Source organism: Dryobates pubescens, chromosome 6 (genome assembly GCF_014839835.1).
Source record: "Dryobates pubescens isolate bDryPub1 chromosome 6, bDryPub1.pri, whole genome shotgun sequence".
NCBI lineage: Eukaryota > Metazoa > Chordata > Aves > Piciformes > Picidae > Dryobates > Dryobates pubescens.
The window spans coordinates 34,960,861-34,977,470 of NC_071617.1; the positions used below are offsets into that span (position 1 = coordinate 34,960,861).

The 16,610-nt window shown below is 39.3% G+C and overlaps 1 protein-coding gene across 10 annotated transcripts in view; it reads right to left on the bottom strand.

Annotated features, from left to right (window-relative positions):
- Positions 1-16,610, bottom strand: part of RGS7 (regulator of G protein signaling 7) — a 250,979-nt gene that overhangs the window by 84,118 nt on the left and 150,251 nt on the right. For all 10 annotated transcript variants that reach the window (XM_054162305.1, XM_054162303.1, XM_054162304.1 and 7 more), the window contains one exon: positions 2,887-2,993. In XM_054162305.1, coding sequence (XP_054018280.1) covers positions 2,887-2,993 — 107 coding nt within the window. The remainder of the gene's footprint in view (positions 1-2,886; positions 2,994-16,610) is intronic.

Genomic DNA, 16,610 nt, shown 5'->3' on the forward strand with positions numbered 1-16,610 from the left:
CTATTTGCTCTCAGGTAGAGGAGGATGGTTAGCAAGTATTCAGCTTTGACAGGCAATTTGGCTGTTCAGGATGGTTCAGAGCGTATCACTATCCCCGAATTTTCTGCTTTGCCTTGTTAAGACTAATACAAAATTTCCTCTCTGGGTAAGGCAATTAATATTTAGATCAGTCCCTTTTGAACTAAATTATCATCACAGGACTAAATAGGTCAAACAATTACCAGAAATTATTGTTTTTAATTTGTAAGAACACATTATTTTTAAAAAGCAGCTACCACAACAATTTATAGCCCACTTGATGGCAAGAGTAACAACTGAAAAGGAGTAATTTTGCCTGTAATAGGGCATTTGCACTGCTTTTATGTATTTCTGTACTACAGAAGGTTGTTTAAAACAAGCTGGAAGTTATTTTACTGTCAGAAGAGAATGCATCACCCTTTGGAAAACAAAAAATGAAGTGCGTGGAGAACATTATTGAGGCTAGCCTGGCTTTTTGTAGGTCAAGTCTTTGTATTGCAGACAGAGATTTCTCTGCAGAAAAGGCCACTGGGCTTTTCAAGGCTGTCAGGTTTTCTCTCTGTATTAAAACATCTAGAAATTTGTGAATCCTGTCCTATTCTCACAGGGTCCTACTTCCAAAGCACCTGTGCAACTATTCTAGTGCATAATTCACACACATACAGTCACACTTTCCTCCCCATTATATTGTCTTCTTCTTCCAATTTAACAGATTCAGTACCAGATTTTATATTAGTCTAATTTCTATGGGGAATCTGGAATTGTAACGACATAACTTTTGTTTTTATAACTTCAGTTAATAACATAGCTCATGACGTACACTAACAGCTAAATTTGCCTTGTTTTAAAATTGTTAGCATAGGAATAGCAATGTGAAAGGTACCACAGAGCAGTGAACAACAAAAATGCTGCAGATATATACTGAGCGATGCTTGAGGCAATTACCTTATTTCCTATGTATATGGCAAATAACTTACATACATCAACTGAAGTTTCATGTCCAAACATGTAGGCTATAGATCTCTGACAAAAGCCCATGAAAGAGTAGCTGCAGAACTCTCAGTTGTTACCCTTAGTTGTTCACAGTGTAGCTAATTCTTTCCTTAAGTTGAATTATCATGCTAGCAGTGGTGGTTATTTCTCTCATTTGGGATAGAAGCAGGCCAGCAGTTATGTAGAATTCAATGACTAGCACTCCTATAAATAAGTCTTATTCTCTGCCAAATGAAGTCCTCCAACGTTTTGTCCTTATGGCTGCTGCTTATGCAGAGAACTGGAGCCTCAAGAACTGGAGCCTCGACCACACCATGACGTTCCGCTTTTTGCTTAACTTTTAACCACATCAGTGCCTTTCCTTCAGCAGTAAGCCCCTTCACCCATGCGTCATCCCTCTCTTCTTTATACTGAACATTGAGGAGGATCAAGCACCATGAGAAAGAAATCTTTTCGTTCAAATCCTCTCCATAGTAATAATGGATTTGGGGGAGGAGGCCTGGAGTGACTGATCTTTGTATTACCCATGTACACATGTATCTTACTACCCTGCTGAAGGACAGGTTTTTTGCACTGTGTGTTTCATAGGATTGACATACGGAGCTATGGCAATATTGTACACATGGGTGCAATAATTTTCTTTCTTGACAGACTGTGCTGTACATATTTATATTTGCTCTTGGATTTTTGGTTTACACCAAGTATTATGAACGTTTATCTTCCCTTATGTGGTTCTATAGAACACCACTCAAAATACTGATGAAAGTATTGTATAGCAATTAACATAATACAATGTTTGAGACTATGACTGGTCTCCAATATATCACAGTTTCCTTCTGCATTTTAAAGACCACAATCTGTTTCATTTTATTCCTCATAGCTCTTAGACAATATTTAAGACAAAGCTTAGGCTTAAGTATCTTGAAGACAATAGACTTTTTTCTACCAGATATGATTTTTCTTTAAGTATTTAACACAATTAGAACTAACAGAGCAGCACTACCAAACTACGGTGTTCATATGATCAGTTTCATACTGATAATCATTATTTCAAAGCAGCGAACATCTAGGGAAGATCTCAGAGCAGCTGTTGGTGATACCTACTAGAAAGACCACCTCGTAGGAAGAGCAATGACCAATGTCACATGGCAAGCAAAATTAATTCCTTCTTTAAAATATGTAATCAGATACTATGCAATTGTATTTGTTTTGAGTCATAGGTGGTATTGCCCTGCAAACCTGATATTCACTAATAGAAAAGCAACACTCTTGTTCCCTAAGACCTTAGTTTGAAATCTAATATAATAAAATCTGAACAATGTATGTGTATGGATAGGTATACATATCTACCCTTCCAGCTTGTTCTGAAGCATCTTCATGTTTGTTGTATGCGACTGGACTGACAGATCAATGTGGAAATTTGTCTGCTCTTGTTTGAAGACTACACACTAGCTCAGCACTACTCTGTTACCAATAAGGAAATCCTCAAATAAGAAAGAATACAAACATTACCAGTCATTTTTAAAATCAGACATAGTAAGTCTCTTCCTTTCCAAATTAAGACTATGTTAGGAATAAAAGTCAAAAAGACAATTTAATTTCCTTTACTATATAATACTATATGAATTTATTTCATGATAGATTCTTCCACACCTAGCATTATCTCACTTTTTCCCAAGATCAAAATGGTCACTGTTATCTTAATGCTTTGCTGACTTCATTTCTAAATAAAATCCTTCTGTCACTTTTCACTTTAACAGGAATTACCACTATATACTCAGTTACATGAGAGACAAAATGTGGTTAAAATCTGCCATGAACCTTGTGTAAGACCTTTAATATGAGCTTCCATTTGCACAAGTCAGGAGCACTTACCTGGAATCGATAAAAGGTGCCATCATCCTTTAGTGTTAGAACATGGTCTGAGATTGGAAAGAAATAGCCATGTGCTGCCATCAGTGTTCCTAAGTGTAGGGCTTCCACTGTTTGAAGAACAAAAGACAGAAAAAAAAATTACTTCCTTTAAACAGTTTAGTTATCTTGCTCAGATTCACCTTACCTCTTGCAGATAACCACTTGACTCTCAGTCAAGGTCCTGCCATCACGAAAGTGCTGTTCTTTTCTAGGTGATATAATAATGAAAATGGAAAAAAATCCCTTTACTCTTCTTAACAAATGGCTGTTGGATGTCCCATTTGTAGTTGCAGTTCCACTACTTATATCAGCATTAACAGGTAGTTACTGCAATATTCACTCAGAGCTGAAAACAGCTATCATTTTTGACCCTGATGGTGCAGCCTGCTTTTCTTCTTCAGAACAGTTTCAGGTTACATGATGATAAAGTAGTTGATTCCAATTGTATGATATCTTCATCAGTAGTTTTATCAGAACTACAGTAAAGGATAGAGACTTCTTTAAAAGTTTCTCACTAGTGGGAAAATAACAAAGGACCAGAGAACGGCCGAGGTTAGAAGAGACCTCTAGAGGTCATCTGATCTAATCGCCATGCTCAAGTAGGGATGTCTAAAGCCAGCTGCTTAGGACTGTGTCCAGGTGGCTTTTGAGTATCTCCAAGGAGAGAGACTCCACAACCTCTCTGGGCAACCTTTGCTTTGTCACCCCCACAGTAAAAAGAGTGTTTCCTGATATTCAGAGGGAACATAATGTGCTTCGGTTTGTACCCACTGACTCTGATCCTGTCACTGGGCACCCCTGAAAAGATCCTGGATTTGTCTCCTTTACACACTCCCACCAGGTATTTATAAACATAGATGAGTTTCCATCCTGGCCTTCTCCTATCCAGACCGAAGAGCATCTTTTCACACCAAAAAAATGCTCCATGCCTGTAGGGATTGGAACTAGCAGGATCTAAGTCCCCTTTAAGAGATGAGGCAGGTAAAAAAAGAAATGTGCTTGCAAGTTCAAAACTGTGGGATGAAAGCTTTCTGGAATGTGTATAAGAAAGCTACCTATCCGAGACCGTCCTGACCTTGCAGACAAGAAAGTAGAAACAACATTGAGTAGTGAAAAGAATATGCGTTTGTTAAATTAGTACAGCTGCAGATTTTCTGTCTTTGCCCGTATGTTACATCAGCTATTTTGGGCATATATAAGCCCTTCAGATGTATTAACAAAATGTCTTCAATTACCACATTAGAGTCTGTGACAAGTCTGCCGTGACAAATGACACCCAATCAGGGACCCAAATTCCTGGGGACCCCCTAGGCAAGAATCTTGAAAGAAAGGACCGGCAGCGGAGCACAGCCAAACTGGGAGATAAGAGTGTTGACACGAAACACAAATACATGCATGTTCTAATTGTCTTTTTCGCTGTACAAAAGGTAAGCAGCTGTGAACTATGGGGAATGAATTAACGCAAGAACAGATAAATTATTTTGAGCGTTTTTAGTGATATTGTTAAAAACCAAGGGAGTGGGCTGGCTCAGGAGCAGGAAACTATCCTGGCAGCCTTTCAGAAAATCTTTAAACAACATGAGAAATCAATCAGTACCTCTGCTCTTCAGCAGATGCTTTTTGGCTACTAAGCACCACTCCTGTATTACTAGATGGACAGTGTATGATCCAGGGATCTGGGATAAGATCAGAGTTAAATTTTGGGACTATGCTAAGAAGAATGATAAAATCAGAGTGATTAAAGCAGCGCCTGATACTGGAGCTGCCTTGGAGAAGCAAGTGGAGAACTTTGATTGCCTTAGAGTTTTGCGCACCTTAAAAAATCCTGCTGTGAGTGATGTGCTGACAGCCTGCATGTATCAACATCCAGAGACTTTGGCAGCAGATGCTTTTACAGCTTCTCCCCTAACCTTTGGTTTTCCTTTGCACAGATCTGGCTTCAGTGAGGGGAAGCTTGAGGAAGTGGTGCCAGTCCATCCCGTAGCCCAAGGGGAGGCTGTGGCTTTGGTTTGTCCCACAGCAGCAGAGTTAATGGCAGGTCCCTTCACTCTCTTACATCAGGCATGGTCAGTTACCAGTCCCTGACTTTTTAAAGGAACACTGCTCTATTTTTTTCATCAGCAAGAAACTGGTGAAAAGGAAACATGGGAGCTGAAAGTAGTAGTCATGCAGTCAGAACTTTAGTTCTAAAACTTGAAAATCTGCACATTTCTGGAGACAGCAGCTTGTAAACAATGGAAGAAGAGTGCTTTTCTCTACTGTCCCCCCTCCTTCACCCCACTCCTTCTCTCTCTCTCTCTCTCTCTCCCTTGTTTGCAGTTATTTGCAGTCTGAAGAAGCTGTGTAAGATTTAAAGGAACAGTGCTAAGTTTTGTTAAGAAAGACATTTTAAAATTTTGTAGGTGCAAACCTGGTATGGATAATGATTTTAGCATTGTTTTTTTATTATAATGGATATTGGAGATTTGTCATTTTAATGTTTGTAGTAGTTGAGTTTTTATGCTAGGGATCATAACTAATGGGCCCCTCAGTTTAGGAAGGATGTTGACTTGCTGGAACGAGTCCAGAGAAGGGCAATGAAGTTGGTGAGGGGTTTGGAACACAAGCCCTATGAGGAGAGGCTGAGGGAGCTGGGGTTGCTTAGCCTGGCGAAGAGGAGGCTCAGGGGTGACCTTATTGCTCTCTACAACTACCTGAAGGGAGGTTGTAGACAGGTGGAGGTTGGTCTCTTCTCCCAGGCAGCCAGCACCAGAACAAGAGGACACAGGCTGCATCAGGGAAGGTTTAGGCTGGATGTTTGGAAGAAGTTCTATACAGAGAGAATGATTGCCTATTGGAATGGGCTGCCTGGGGAGGTGGTGGAGTCACCATCACTGGAGGTGTTCAGAAGGAGACTTGATGGGGTGCTTGGTGCCATGGGTTAGTTGTTTAGGTGGGTTGGATTGGTTGATAGGTTGGACGCGATGATCTTGAAGGTCTCTTCCAACCTGGTCTATTCTATTCTATTCTATTCTACTTATGATAAGTACTTAATAATTGTAATAATGTATGTTAAGTAATAAGTATAATAAATTATAAGCAATAATGAATAATTTTAAATAGAATAAGTTATTCTACAAGTTCATAGGTTGAGTTTCTCTTCTGGCTCAAAATTTTTTTGTGTGCTGACATTTTAATAGAGCTCTATGTAATATAAGTAAGGGTTATAGTAAATAAGTTTTCTTTTTAAAAGAGCACTCTATAAAATGTAACTGTTTATTTCTTTTTCAGAAATTAGTGATTTGATTTTAACACAGTTTTTAAGTTTTTCATGGATTTTTTGTATTAGCGTAAGTTAGGAGCCTAATATAAGGATATGATAAAATGCTTTTTGGTCTTTATATTTGTGATACTGTTTTAAGATAAGGATTATAAAAATTACACAATATAAAATAATAGAAGAATTTGATACATTACACAGAGGTTTAGCCTAAGAAAAGGGAAATGGATTTGTTAGTGTAGGAAGGGGATGTGTATGTTATCACCTACAGGTTTTTAGTGATACCAGCCAGGAAAAGTTGACCTACATCATGAGCTGAAGAGTTCTATAACGTGGTTCTGCAAACATCTCAGCTGACAATGCAAGAATCAACACTTGGGTGAAACAGCAGTGCCCATGAAGCTGAAAATCAGCAGACTTGAGACTGATCCCAGTGACTGTCATGTTAAACTGAAATTGATGGCACTGATCTGAGGCTGATCACGTGTGAACAACACCAGAAGACATCTGAACTGAATATCATGATTGCTCAATTGCCGTGTGATTAGGGAACATGTTTATATGGGTTTATATCAACTCACCAAAATGTCATAATTTCAAATAGTTAAAGTGATGGTTAAAATGGATTATAGCACAAAAGACATCTTCATTTTTTGTTATAAAAACAAAAAGGGGGACTGCAGGTATTATGTCACAAGAAAGACTAGTTAAAGCATGTTATGTTTTTAATTGGGTTTTGTTTGTTTGTTTGTTTGGTTTTTTGTTTGTTTGTTTGTTTTATATGTGTTTTTTATTGTGGTTAACAAAATTTTTGGAGGATTGGAAAATTTTGGTGGCTTTAGTTGGGAGAAATTTGAAAAAACCAAACTTAACATTAGAATATATGGCCAAGGGTTGGAACAATTGGACTTGGTACCTTCCCTTATCTGAAAGCTGAGCCTCAAGAGATTAGTATGTTAGGATGAGTAAAAATAGATTATTGTGTTATGTTTAATTTTACATCAGGCAGAACCGCGAATATTCAGGATGCAACTCTGGCAGGGAGGGAATATAAAAACTCAATTCACAACAGCAATGGAGTTTACTCACCCTTGCTGTCTGCCTGCAGGTCTTTTCCTTTTCTGTGGGGACAGGGCCTGGCCAGCCTTACCCTGGCAGATCAAGGCAGAACCCTGTAGCCCTGGTTGTTTGACCATGTTGACACCAAACAGTTCTACAATTTTGAACCACCTCAGGAAAAGGCAGAGGTGTAACATTCATGCTTTTGAAGCAGATTGTGAAGACAGCATTGATTTGGGGGGAAGAGGAAACACTGTAGAAGCATCCCTCTTTTCTCCAGGAGTGGCAGCGGCTAAGGCCCCAGGCACTCTAAATAAACTGGAATGTTGGTTATAGAAACAGAATAATACTTCTTCCCTGGCCCTCAGAGGACTTGTGTTAAACATGGATTCTATTCGACATACTACTTTGCAGAATAGAGCAGCTATAGATTTTTTGTTATTAGCCCAAGGTCATGGTTGCCAAGAGTTTGAAGGACTGTTTTGTATGAGTCCTGATTCTGTGTTCTTGCTAACAAACACGGAAAGGATTCATTTATACTTCACCTGTTGTAATTTTGGATACAAGAAAGAAACACAAGTTTATTTGGTTAGCCATACTTCATCAACATCACTGAAAACTCCCTCCTTCACCCTTTAGCCCACATGGACAGATTCATTAGAGGAGGTGGAGTGGGACATTTTTAAGCTAACCCAAATCATGTAGCATGTCTGACCTTACAGTTGACCCTCCTTTGAGCAAGGGGTTGGACTAGAGTCCTCCCGAGCTATCTCCCAGTCTGAATTATATTACAACCCTGAGACAAAATCATAACCCTTAACCCTGATTCACACCAGACTGGTAGGGTACTAAAACTGTTGCTATCTGTGTAGCAGCAGCGAAACTATTACACAGAAAGAAAACTCATCTGTCTGGAGGTTTCTAAACTCCAAGCAAGAATTTGTCCAATGTATGAGAGACAAAATGAAGACAACACTTTGATGTATCTCTCAATTTGCTAAAAATCAGATTGAAAATCAATGCTTCAAAGACGCCAGTGAAGTAGAACAGTAGGGTAGGGAACAAAATCATGAGCTTGAAAAAGAAAATGTACCCAGAAGCAGACTAGTCCTACACGCTTAACTGCCTGGAATTTCAATTCAGACAGCTTCTGCATTCCCCCAGCTATTCCCACATGTGAAGTTAGGAAATTTTTACTTAGAGAAGCATATTTCATCTGGAAGAATGGCAGATGGAAATCAGGAATATAAACAACTTCTATGGAGTGCATTAGCTAAGAAGAAAAAACAGAAGCTTGAAAGGTTCACAGGTAGAAAGTGTAATATTTGTAAGCACTCTGAACACACTACAAAAATTGGAGGAACACAGACTAAAAGCAAGAAAATACTTTTTCTTTTCTTTTTTTTTTTTTTTTCAGATGGCAAGTGTACGAGGACACACAGAGAAATGTGTTATCTACACAACTATTATTTTCCAGTCTTCATCCACTGTGTCTAAGAATATGCAGTGTAAGCTACATTCTTAGTTACGCACAGATAACCTCACTGAGAATGCATAACTCAGACTGTGTTCAACTGCTGTACAAAGAATAAAAAGAATAAAAATGCCTCCAGAGATATCATACAGAAATTCCGAGGGAGAATGGAGTTATAACTGACAAAATAGAATAGAGTTCAGCTTCTATTCTTGACTGTTTTGGAGACAAAAGAATCCAGGTGTAATTCATAGCACTCACACTACTGAAAAGTGCAACAGCGTGTTCAAGAAACAAATTTACCTGGATCAGTGTTTTAATTTTTCACAGTCAGAAAAGGACAGTGTTGCAACTTATAAAAGCTAATGGTAAAAACATAACTCAAGTGAAAACAAGACATGTATCTTTATGAGCTTGCTGTATTTCAACAGTATATGAAGTATTTTAAATACATTCCAAATGTTGCTGTAGGTGTAGTTTTGATTCTTAATGTGCTTGCTACTTCTGAGAGCTCAGAAAAAGCTTAAAATTCCATGGTTCACTCTGTTGTTGAACTTTATTTAGCTGAGTGGGTGAAGTGAACAACACATGAGCAAAAATTGATTAGCAAACATTTTTGTGAGAAGTAGTAGTATTGCCTAGCCATCTGCTGTGCCATTACAAGGAGAGCCATCTTGATAGATTAAATGCTAGTCACTTTTAATATACTCTATTATACAAGAAAGTCAGACATTTTCAATGCTTTCAGAGAATGCAAACCTGATGAAATCTACAAAATGAAAAATATTCTCTGGTTGTTGACCTTTCATTTTATTTCCTTCCTAAACATAGTGAGGTTTCCTCCTGACTGATGGATGGATGATCTCAAATTACAGGGTATGGAATAAGGGTATGGAAATACCATTGGAACAAGTTGTCTCTTACTACAACATCCATAGGAAGAGATGAAAAAGGATAGATGTACCTTGTTTTTCTTTGGAATAAACAGGTTTCTATGAATGAAACTTGTTGAAGGGTATGTTTTCAGTAATTAATGTGGATTGCACTTTTCTTTATGCATCTCAGGATTTTTGTTGATGTGGTCTCTATTATAGTTACAGTCTCACAACCTCTGAGGTGGCTTGCAGTAATCCTTGAGGGACTGAGGAAAAGAAAACAGGGCATTTCCCAATTCTGTTGCACTTTAAGATAGCATTTTTCAGTGTCTTTTTAATGTTCTTCTATGCAGCTCAGTGTCCTGGAAGAGGCATCAACCAGCAAGCTAAATCTGTTTGACCACTGCCCTTTCTCCTCCCTCCCTGCTGCAGGGTCCAGGTTTGAGGTTAAGGAGCCAATAGACAGGGGCCATTGAGGTTGCCTGGTGGGGGTGGAAGGTGGACCCCATGCCTCACATTTCAGATAGGCAACTGCCCGTGTCAGAGGCTATTTGACAAGGCGTGTGCAGTTTGCCTGCTGTACAGCATTTTGAACTGATGGGCTGGATTTGAATAGGTAGTGTGCCAATGTTTATTAGCATCCTATCATGTGTAATCAACCTATCATCAAGCAGGCAAACAAACCTGGATCAAATTAGCTCAGAAAAATATTTTTTATATCTAATAAATAATATCCATATTTTATCACATTTCCAGCTTATAAATTTGATCATAAACTGTATCACTCAGTTCCAGAGAAAAATTTCTTTCAGGGAACACGGTTTAGGGCACTTTGTGTCTTTATGACTGCTGTATGATGTAAGTGACAGTGGAAAACCCAAACTTCCCTTTCCATCAAACAACAGAGTGTTTGTTACTCTAGGTTATTTGTCTAATCTAAAATCCATCACAGTACTGAAGGGCATTGCTAAGCCACATGGCTCTCTGGAAAATGAATTAATGAGTCAGAACTTTACAAGCACACATTCATTTTAAGTGTCAAATGCCAAGATATTATCTTTTACTCTCCTGCTGTCATTTCATTGCCAGGACGAACGTGAGCTGCAAATTATTAACTTTAAGTAAAAGTAATAAAATACAGCTGGCTACTCACAAAGCAAAGGAGACTCGCTCTCTGGCCCAACTGTGGCATTTAAAGAGGGGGAAATAGATAGAAAAGTTCTTGAACATCCACATAACACTCTCTAATCTGTCCCATCTGAAGGATCAGATTTGCAAAGGGAGCAGCACTCAGTGAGAGTCATTTCAGGGAGGCCAAAAGTTAGTGAAGGAAGAGGAACTGTTTACCCTAACACAATATAAGTTAGATTCATGCTTGATGGCAAGATATCCATCGCACATCAAATTATCTGTTACCACAACAGCTTACTTGAAACAGGTAGGATTTTGCTTGTGCTGTGTTCTAGAACAGTGGCTGCTGATGCCGTCAGCAGGCCAGAGGCACATCACTCAGCAGGTAAGGGGCAAAACCTATCAGAGAAGTGCTGTGAAACCTCATCTGCCCAAGGAACGCACCCTCAGAGTCTGAGCCGATCTGTAAGATAGGGCATCACTTACATGCATGTGCTAACTCTAGAGAAAATGCTGTATACCTGCAACATTGATACTTTGTTCACAATAACAATCCAGCAAACTGGGGACTGCTATTAATCTTGCTGTTCGTGCTCATAGGATACGGGTGAACTGGGACTGAACTAAATGTCTGACAGAACTCTGCAAAGTCAGGCCGTCATGAAATGAAAAGGGAAGCTGACCTATAGTTTTGTGAAAAAAAAAAAAGAAACAGAAAACAAAAACAGCAATGAAAAAGGTATTTCTTCACTCACAAGGTGGGGAGGGAAGGGGAAATAAAAAGGAAAGGAGTTAGCATGTGAGGAGTTAATCTTCGAAAAAGAAGTTGCATCTTACTACTAGCAATACATACATTCTACGTGTGATTCTCTGTGTGTGATAAGCCTTCCTCTTGAAAATGTTTTGTGTGTTGTACTGTCTGTTAATTTTTTATGTGGTTGCTTCTCATGGGATGTCAGCCAATTCACACATTAACCCTTGCTACCTCATACTGAAGCTTGGCGTTTATTCTTTTGATAAAACTGTATCTTGAAAGGCAGACCATACCCCTAAGACCTCAGAATGTCATGATTTGTGGAGAGCACAATAGCTTTTATGTTGATGGGGGGAAAAAATAGCATTTGTTTGATGTGTTCATTTTGCATACTGGAAACATAGAGCTATATGTGGTGGAAGAAATCCATCCAAGCAGCTAACACTGAGCAAACTTAACTACGAGGGAAAATTAAACATTGCATAATTTCCCAGTATCACACCAGCAATCAGGCTTTCCAGTGGTGGAATATACTAATCAATACAAGTCAGCATTTGTGGAATATTCCTTCTATTTTCATTATTGACTTTTTCTATTTTCAATTTTGCAGAATTCAGAGACTTTCAAAAATTTTTATTACTGGTATCTCTTGTCTCTTTACATTTAAAGGACAGAAGGATGAAATCCAGACTCCTTTGAAGTATGGGTTTCCTGCTTTTCCCACTGGCACTTCCTCTGAAACTGAAATTTTTTAGTTTGAGCTTTGATTCCCACATTCTTCAGGGCAGAAACCAGTGTCTTGATTTCCCTAATGACAGTCTGAACTTCCTTTCATAAGATATTTCCTAATACTTCATTAATTCCCCACTCCAGTATGAACATACTAATATATAAAGTCGTATGTGGACCTTTTGAACAAACCTGCTAAAGACAATTTTTTAAAGTAAAAATCCCCAAAACTAAACAAAATACTGCAAATACCATACTTTCAAAAATTCAATTTCACACAATTTCAAGCATCTGTAGAAGCCCCAATATATTGGACATAGACTATTTCTACTCAGTAGTACAATTATTAGGGGAGGTTCAGGCTGGATGTTAGGAAGAAGTTCCTCACAGAAAGTGTGATTGTCCATTGGAATGGGCTGCCCAGGGAGGTGGTGGAGTCACCATCACTGGAGGTGTTTAGGAAGAGACTTGGATGGGGTGCTTGGTGCCGTGGATTAGTTGATTAGATAGTGTTGGATGATAGGTTGGACTTGATGATCTCAAAGGTCTTTTCCAACCTGGTTAATTCTATTCTACTATTCTACTATTCTATTCTATTCTATTCTATTCTATTCTATTCTATTCTATTCTATTCTATTCTATTCTATTCTATTCTACTCTATTCTGCTTTTATTTTATATTTTCTGCTGGTACGCCAGATCTTCATACTTTATTCTCCTCCACAGGCTAGGCCTGCAGATAGATGTGTGACCAAATTGTTTGTATGCAAACATTCAGTGGGGAACTATGAGATACATTCCCTGCAACACATGACAGCCAAGAATTTGTGTGTGTCAGACAGGAAATGTTTTTTACATTATGGTTCCCTCAGATATGGTGCCCTGTATGACAGCATGCTTCCCTGGCCACAGTACACTATCACTGCTTCTCGCTTTCTTTGTCACACTCAAGGCAAGGCACAGCTAACCTCCTGCCAACTCCCCTCTCAGTAAGCTGGGTTTGGATATCATAGGCACAGGAACAGTTACAATCCACTGCCACAGCCATGAATATGTCTGTGGTGAGGTTTAAAGCTTAGCAGATCCAGGGCACGTGAATAATTCGCATGGCTGGTGCACCTCTTTGATTTGTAGATTGCAACAGTTGGCACAGGCTTTTCCAGCGCACAAAATATTTGTTCCTAAAGGAACTACAGAAAATAATACTGCTGAATCAGAGGAATGCCAGATAATGAGTTTCTAAAGTTCAGTGAGGATTAGCAATAGAGAGCACTAAACTCTTGCTGTGATTGCTTGATTAATGCTGGTTAAGATGAATGATGACATTTTTTCAGTCTCTAAGTCTGTTTTGATATCAATTACTACTACATCAACCATTATTTTTGTATCATTGTCATGCTTTGCTATCATAATCACAGAACACCCACTTATGACCAAGCAGTTCAAAGAACATGTAGCAGCTACAAAAATAACTGCCTCTTTCACTGCACTCAATACAGTCAAGGAGAATACAATCTTCTTTACAAAAATACATAGAATAGAATACATAGAATACCACCAGGTTGGAAGAGACCTTCAAGATCATCGCGTCCAACCCATCAACCAATCCAACACCACCAAGCACCCCATAAAGTCTCCTCCTGAACACCTTCAATGATGGTGATTCCACCACCTCCCTGGGCAGCCCATTCCAATGGGCAATCACTCTCTCTGTATAGAACTTCTTCCTAACATCCAACCTAAACCTCCCCAGCGCAGCCTGAGACTGTGTCCTCTTGTTCTGGTACTGGCTGCCTGGGAGAAGAGACCAACCTGCGCCTGTCTACAACCTCCCTTCAGGTAGTTGTAGAGAGTAATGAGGTCACCCCTGAGTTTCCTCTTCTCCAGGCTAAGCAACCCCAGCTCCCTCAGCCTCTCCTCATAGGACTTGTGTTCCAAGCCCCTCACCAACTTTGTTGCTCTTCTCTGGACTCGTTCCAGCAAGTCAACATCCTTCCTAAACTGAGGGGCCCAGAACTGGACACAGTACTCGAGGTGTGGCCTAACCAGTGCAGTGTACAGGGGAACAACGACCTCCCTGCTCCTGCTGGCTGCACTGCTCCTGATACAGGCCAGGATGCCATTGGCCCTCTTGGCTGCCTGGGCACACTGCAGGCTCATGTTCAGCCTACCGTCAACCAGCACCCCCAGGTCCCTCTCAGCCTGACTGCTCTCCAGCCACTCTGACCCCAGCCTGTAGCTCTGCATGGGGTTGTTGTGGCCAATGTGCAGAACCCGGCACTTGGATGTGTTCAATCTCATGCTGTTGGACTCTGCCCATCTGTCCAGCCTGTCGAGGTCCCTCTGCAGAGCCTCTCTACTCTCCAGCAGATCAACTCCTGCCCCCAGCTTGGTGTCGTCAGCAAATTTACTGATGAAGGACTCAATGCCCTCATCCAGATCATCTATAAAGATGTTAAAGAGCATGGGGCCCAGCACTGATCCCTGGGGCACTTATCAGACCTCCAGCAAATCAAGAGCATGAAATGCTGAAAATAATGTATTTCTTTCATTGCTGTGCTCTTCAAGTCCAGCAAATGTTTAAAAGCTTTATAAGTAAATTGGTGTAACATCATCAAAGCTCAGGCAAGGTAACAATGAAGATTGTGGAGGTAATTTTCCAGAGAATAATATAGGAATACGATTCCCAGTGTGATCAGATACAGTTATGTGGGACATAAATACACAAAATACCAGGCAATTATAAATAACAGGATCACTTTTAGACAGTATTCTTCACCCATTATTAATAATTCATATATTTAACTGGCACATAAAACACATTTCATTGTCCGTATCAAAATAGAGGATGAAACTTTCCAAATGTTGCAAAATGCCATTTCATGCCATCATACATCTCTATTGTCATACCCCACCCCCTCAGTGCTCACTTCTCCCCATTGCACAGGATTTACACAGAGATAACTATTTAGCCCGATAAACTCTGACATCTAAAACACAGAAATATTGACAAAGACTAGCCAGCAAAAATAGTTCAATGAAAACACAGTCATAACATGTTGTTGGTTTTTTCCCATAAAAAGAAATAGGTCTCACTGAATGATCTAAATTCTTCTCTACTGGCAGAATCTAAATACAGAAAGAAGAGACAGCACTGATGACAACAGTGGCGACAACAACTATCAAAGGTTTTAAAATAAATTGATAAAATGAACAAAAGCATCTATGTGGGTCAACATAATGGTCACTGTTTTAAGGCAGTCAAATATTAATTGCTGAACTGTTAGCTGCACTGTGCAATTTATCGTTTAAAACACCCTCAGTGCTAAAGGAAAAAAGCTAGAAAATGTGTCCCCAGGTTTTCGAAAGACATCCAGAGGAAATGTGGGGGAAAAAGATGAACACAAAAGATGCATATAGAGATAATATGATAGGAACTATAACAAATGGTAGATTGAATGAACCTAAAACCAAATGTAACAGAAAATGAAAATTCTGCACTACTTTTGCTGGTGGATGCAATGTCTCACAACTCTGTCTCTGTTCTTGTGAAACTAGTGAAGATCATGAAACCTGGTTAACATATGATCTTGGATTTCCAGGGGGCTTTTTGCATGATCTCCCCAAAAGTTTTCTAAAGGAATTTAGTGGATCTGGGATAGGAAGTCATGGAAAAAGCAACAGGCAGAATGATGGGAATAAAGGTCAGTTATCACACTGAAGAGGATAACAACTGTAGTTGTGTTTAATAGATTCTGAACTATCTGTGCTCATCCTAAATTATCCACAGAAGGGTGAGACTGATGATAACAATACTTGCTACAAGTATAGCATTAATGAGGTAAGTAAAAAGCAAGTTCTGAGGAAGTGCAAAATACTTCAGGGTATTGATTCATCAGACAAGACAACAGCAGGCAGAACTGAAATTTGATAAATGATGAAAATTTCAAATATGAACCCTCCTTAACATTATGGTTTTAGTGTGAGAGCAAAAAAACCACCCTACCACCTTCCTCCTCCCAACTCCTCCCTCCCCTTTTACCAAGACATAAGAAAGGGAGGGGGAAAAAATGCAGAGAGAATTTTCTTAGTTGATTTACAGAGAATATTTTACTCCTGCACTACAAAAGCACCAGATTACATCAGTATAGATATGAAACAGAAAGAAAATTAAAGGAAAACTATCATCTGGATCCTGAAAACAAGCAAAGATGCACCTGCACGCTCAAGACCCAGAAAGTGAGAGAGCAACTGAGAATCTCCTGTCCAGGATGGTGTGGTAGTTTTAGGCTATTCCTTTAATTTTTTTTTCACAGATCTTGAACAGAAAGTAGTAAAGATGTAAATAAGTAACTATTGGGTGTAAAATGGAAATTAATTATAATTCTAAACAATCCCATTGGAA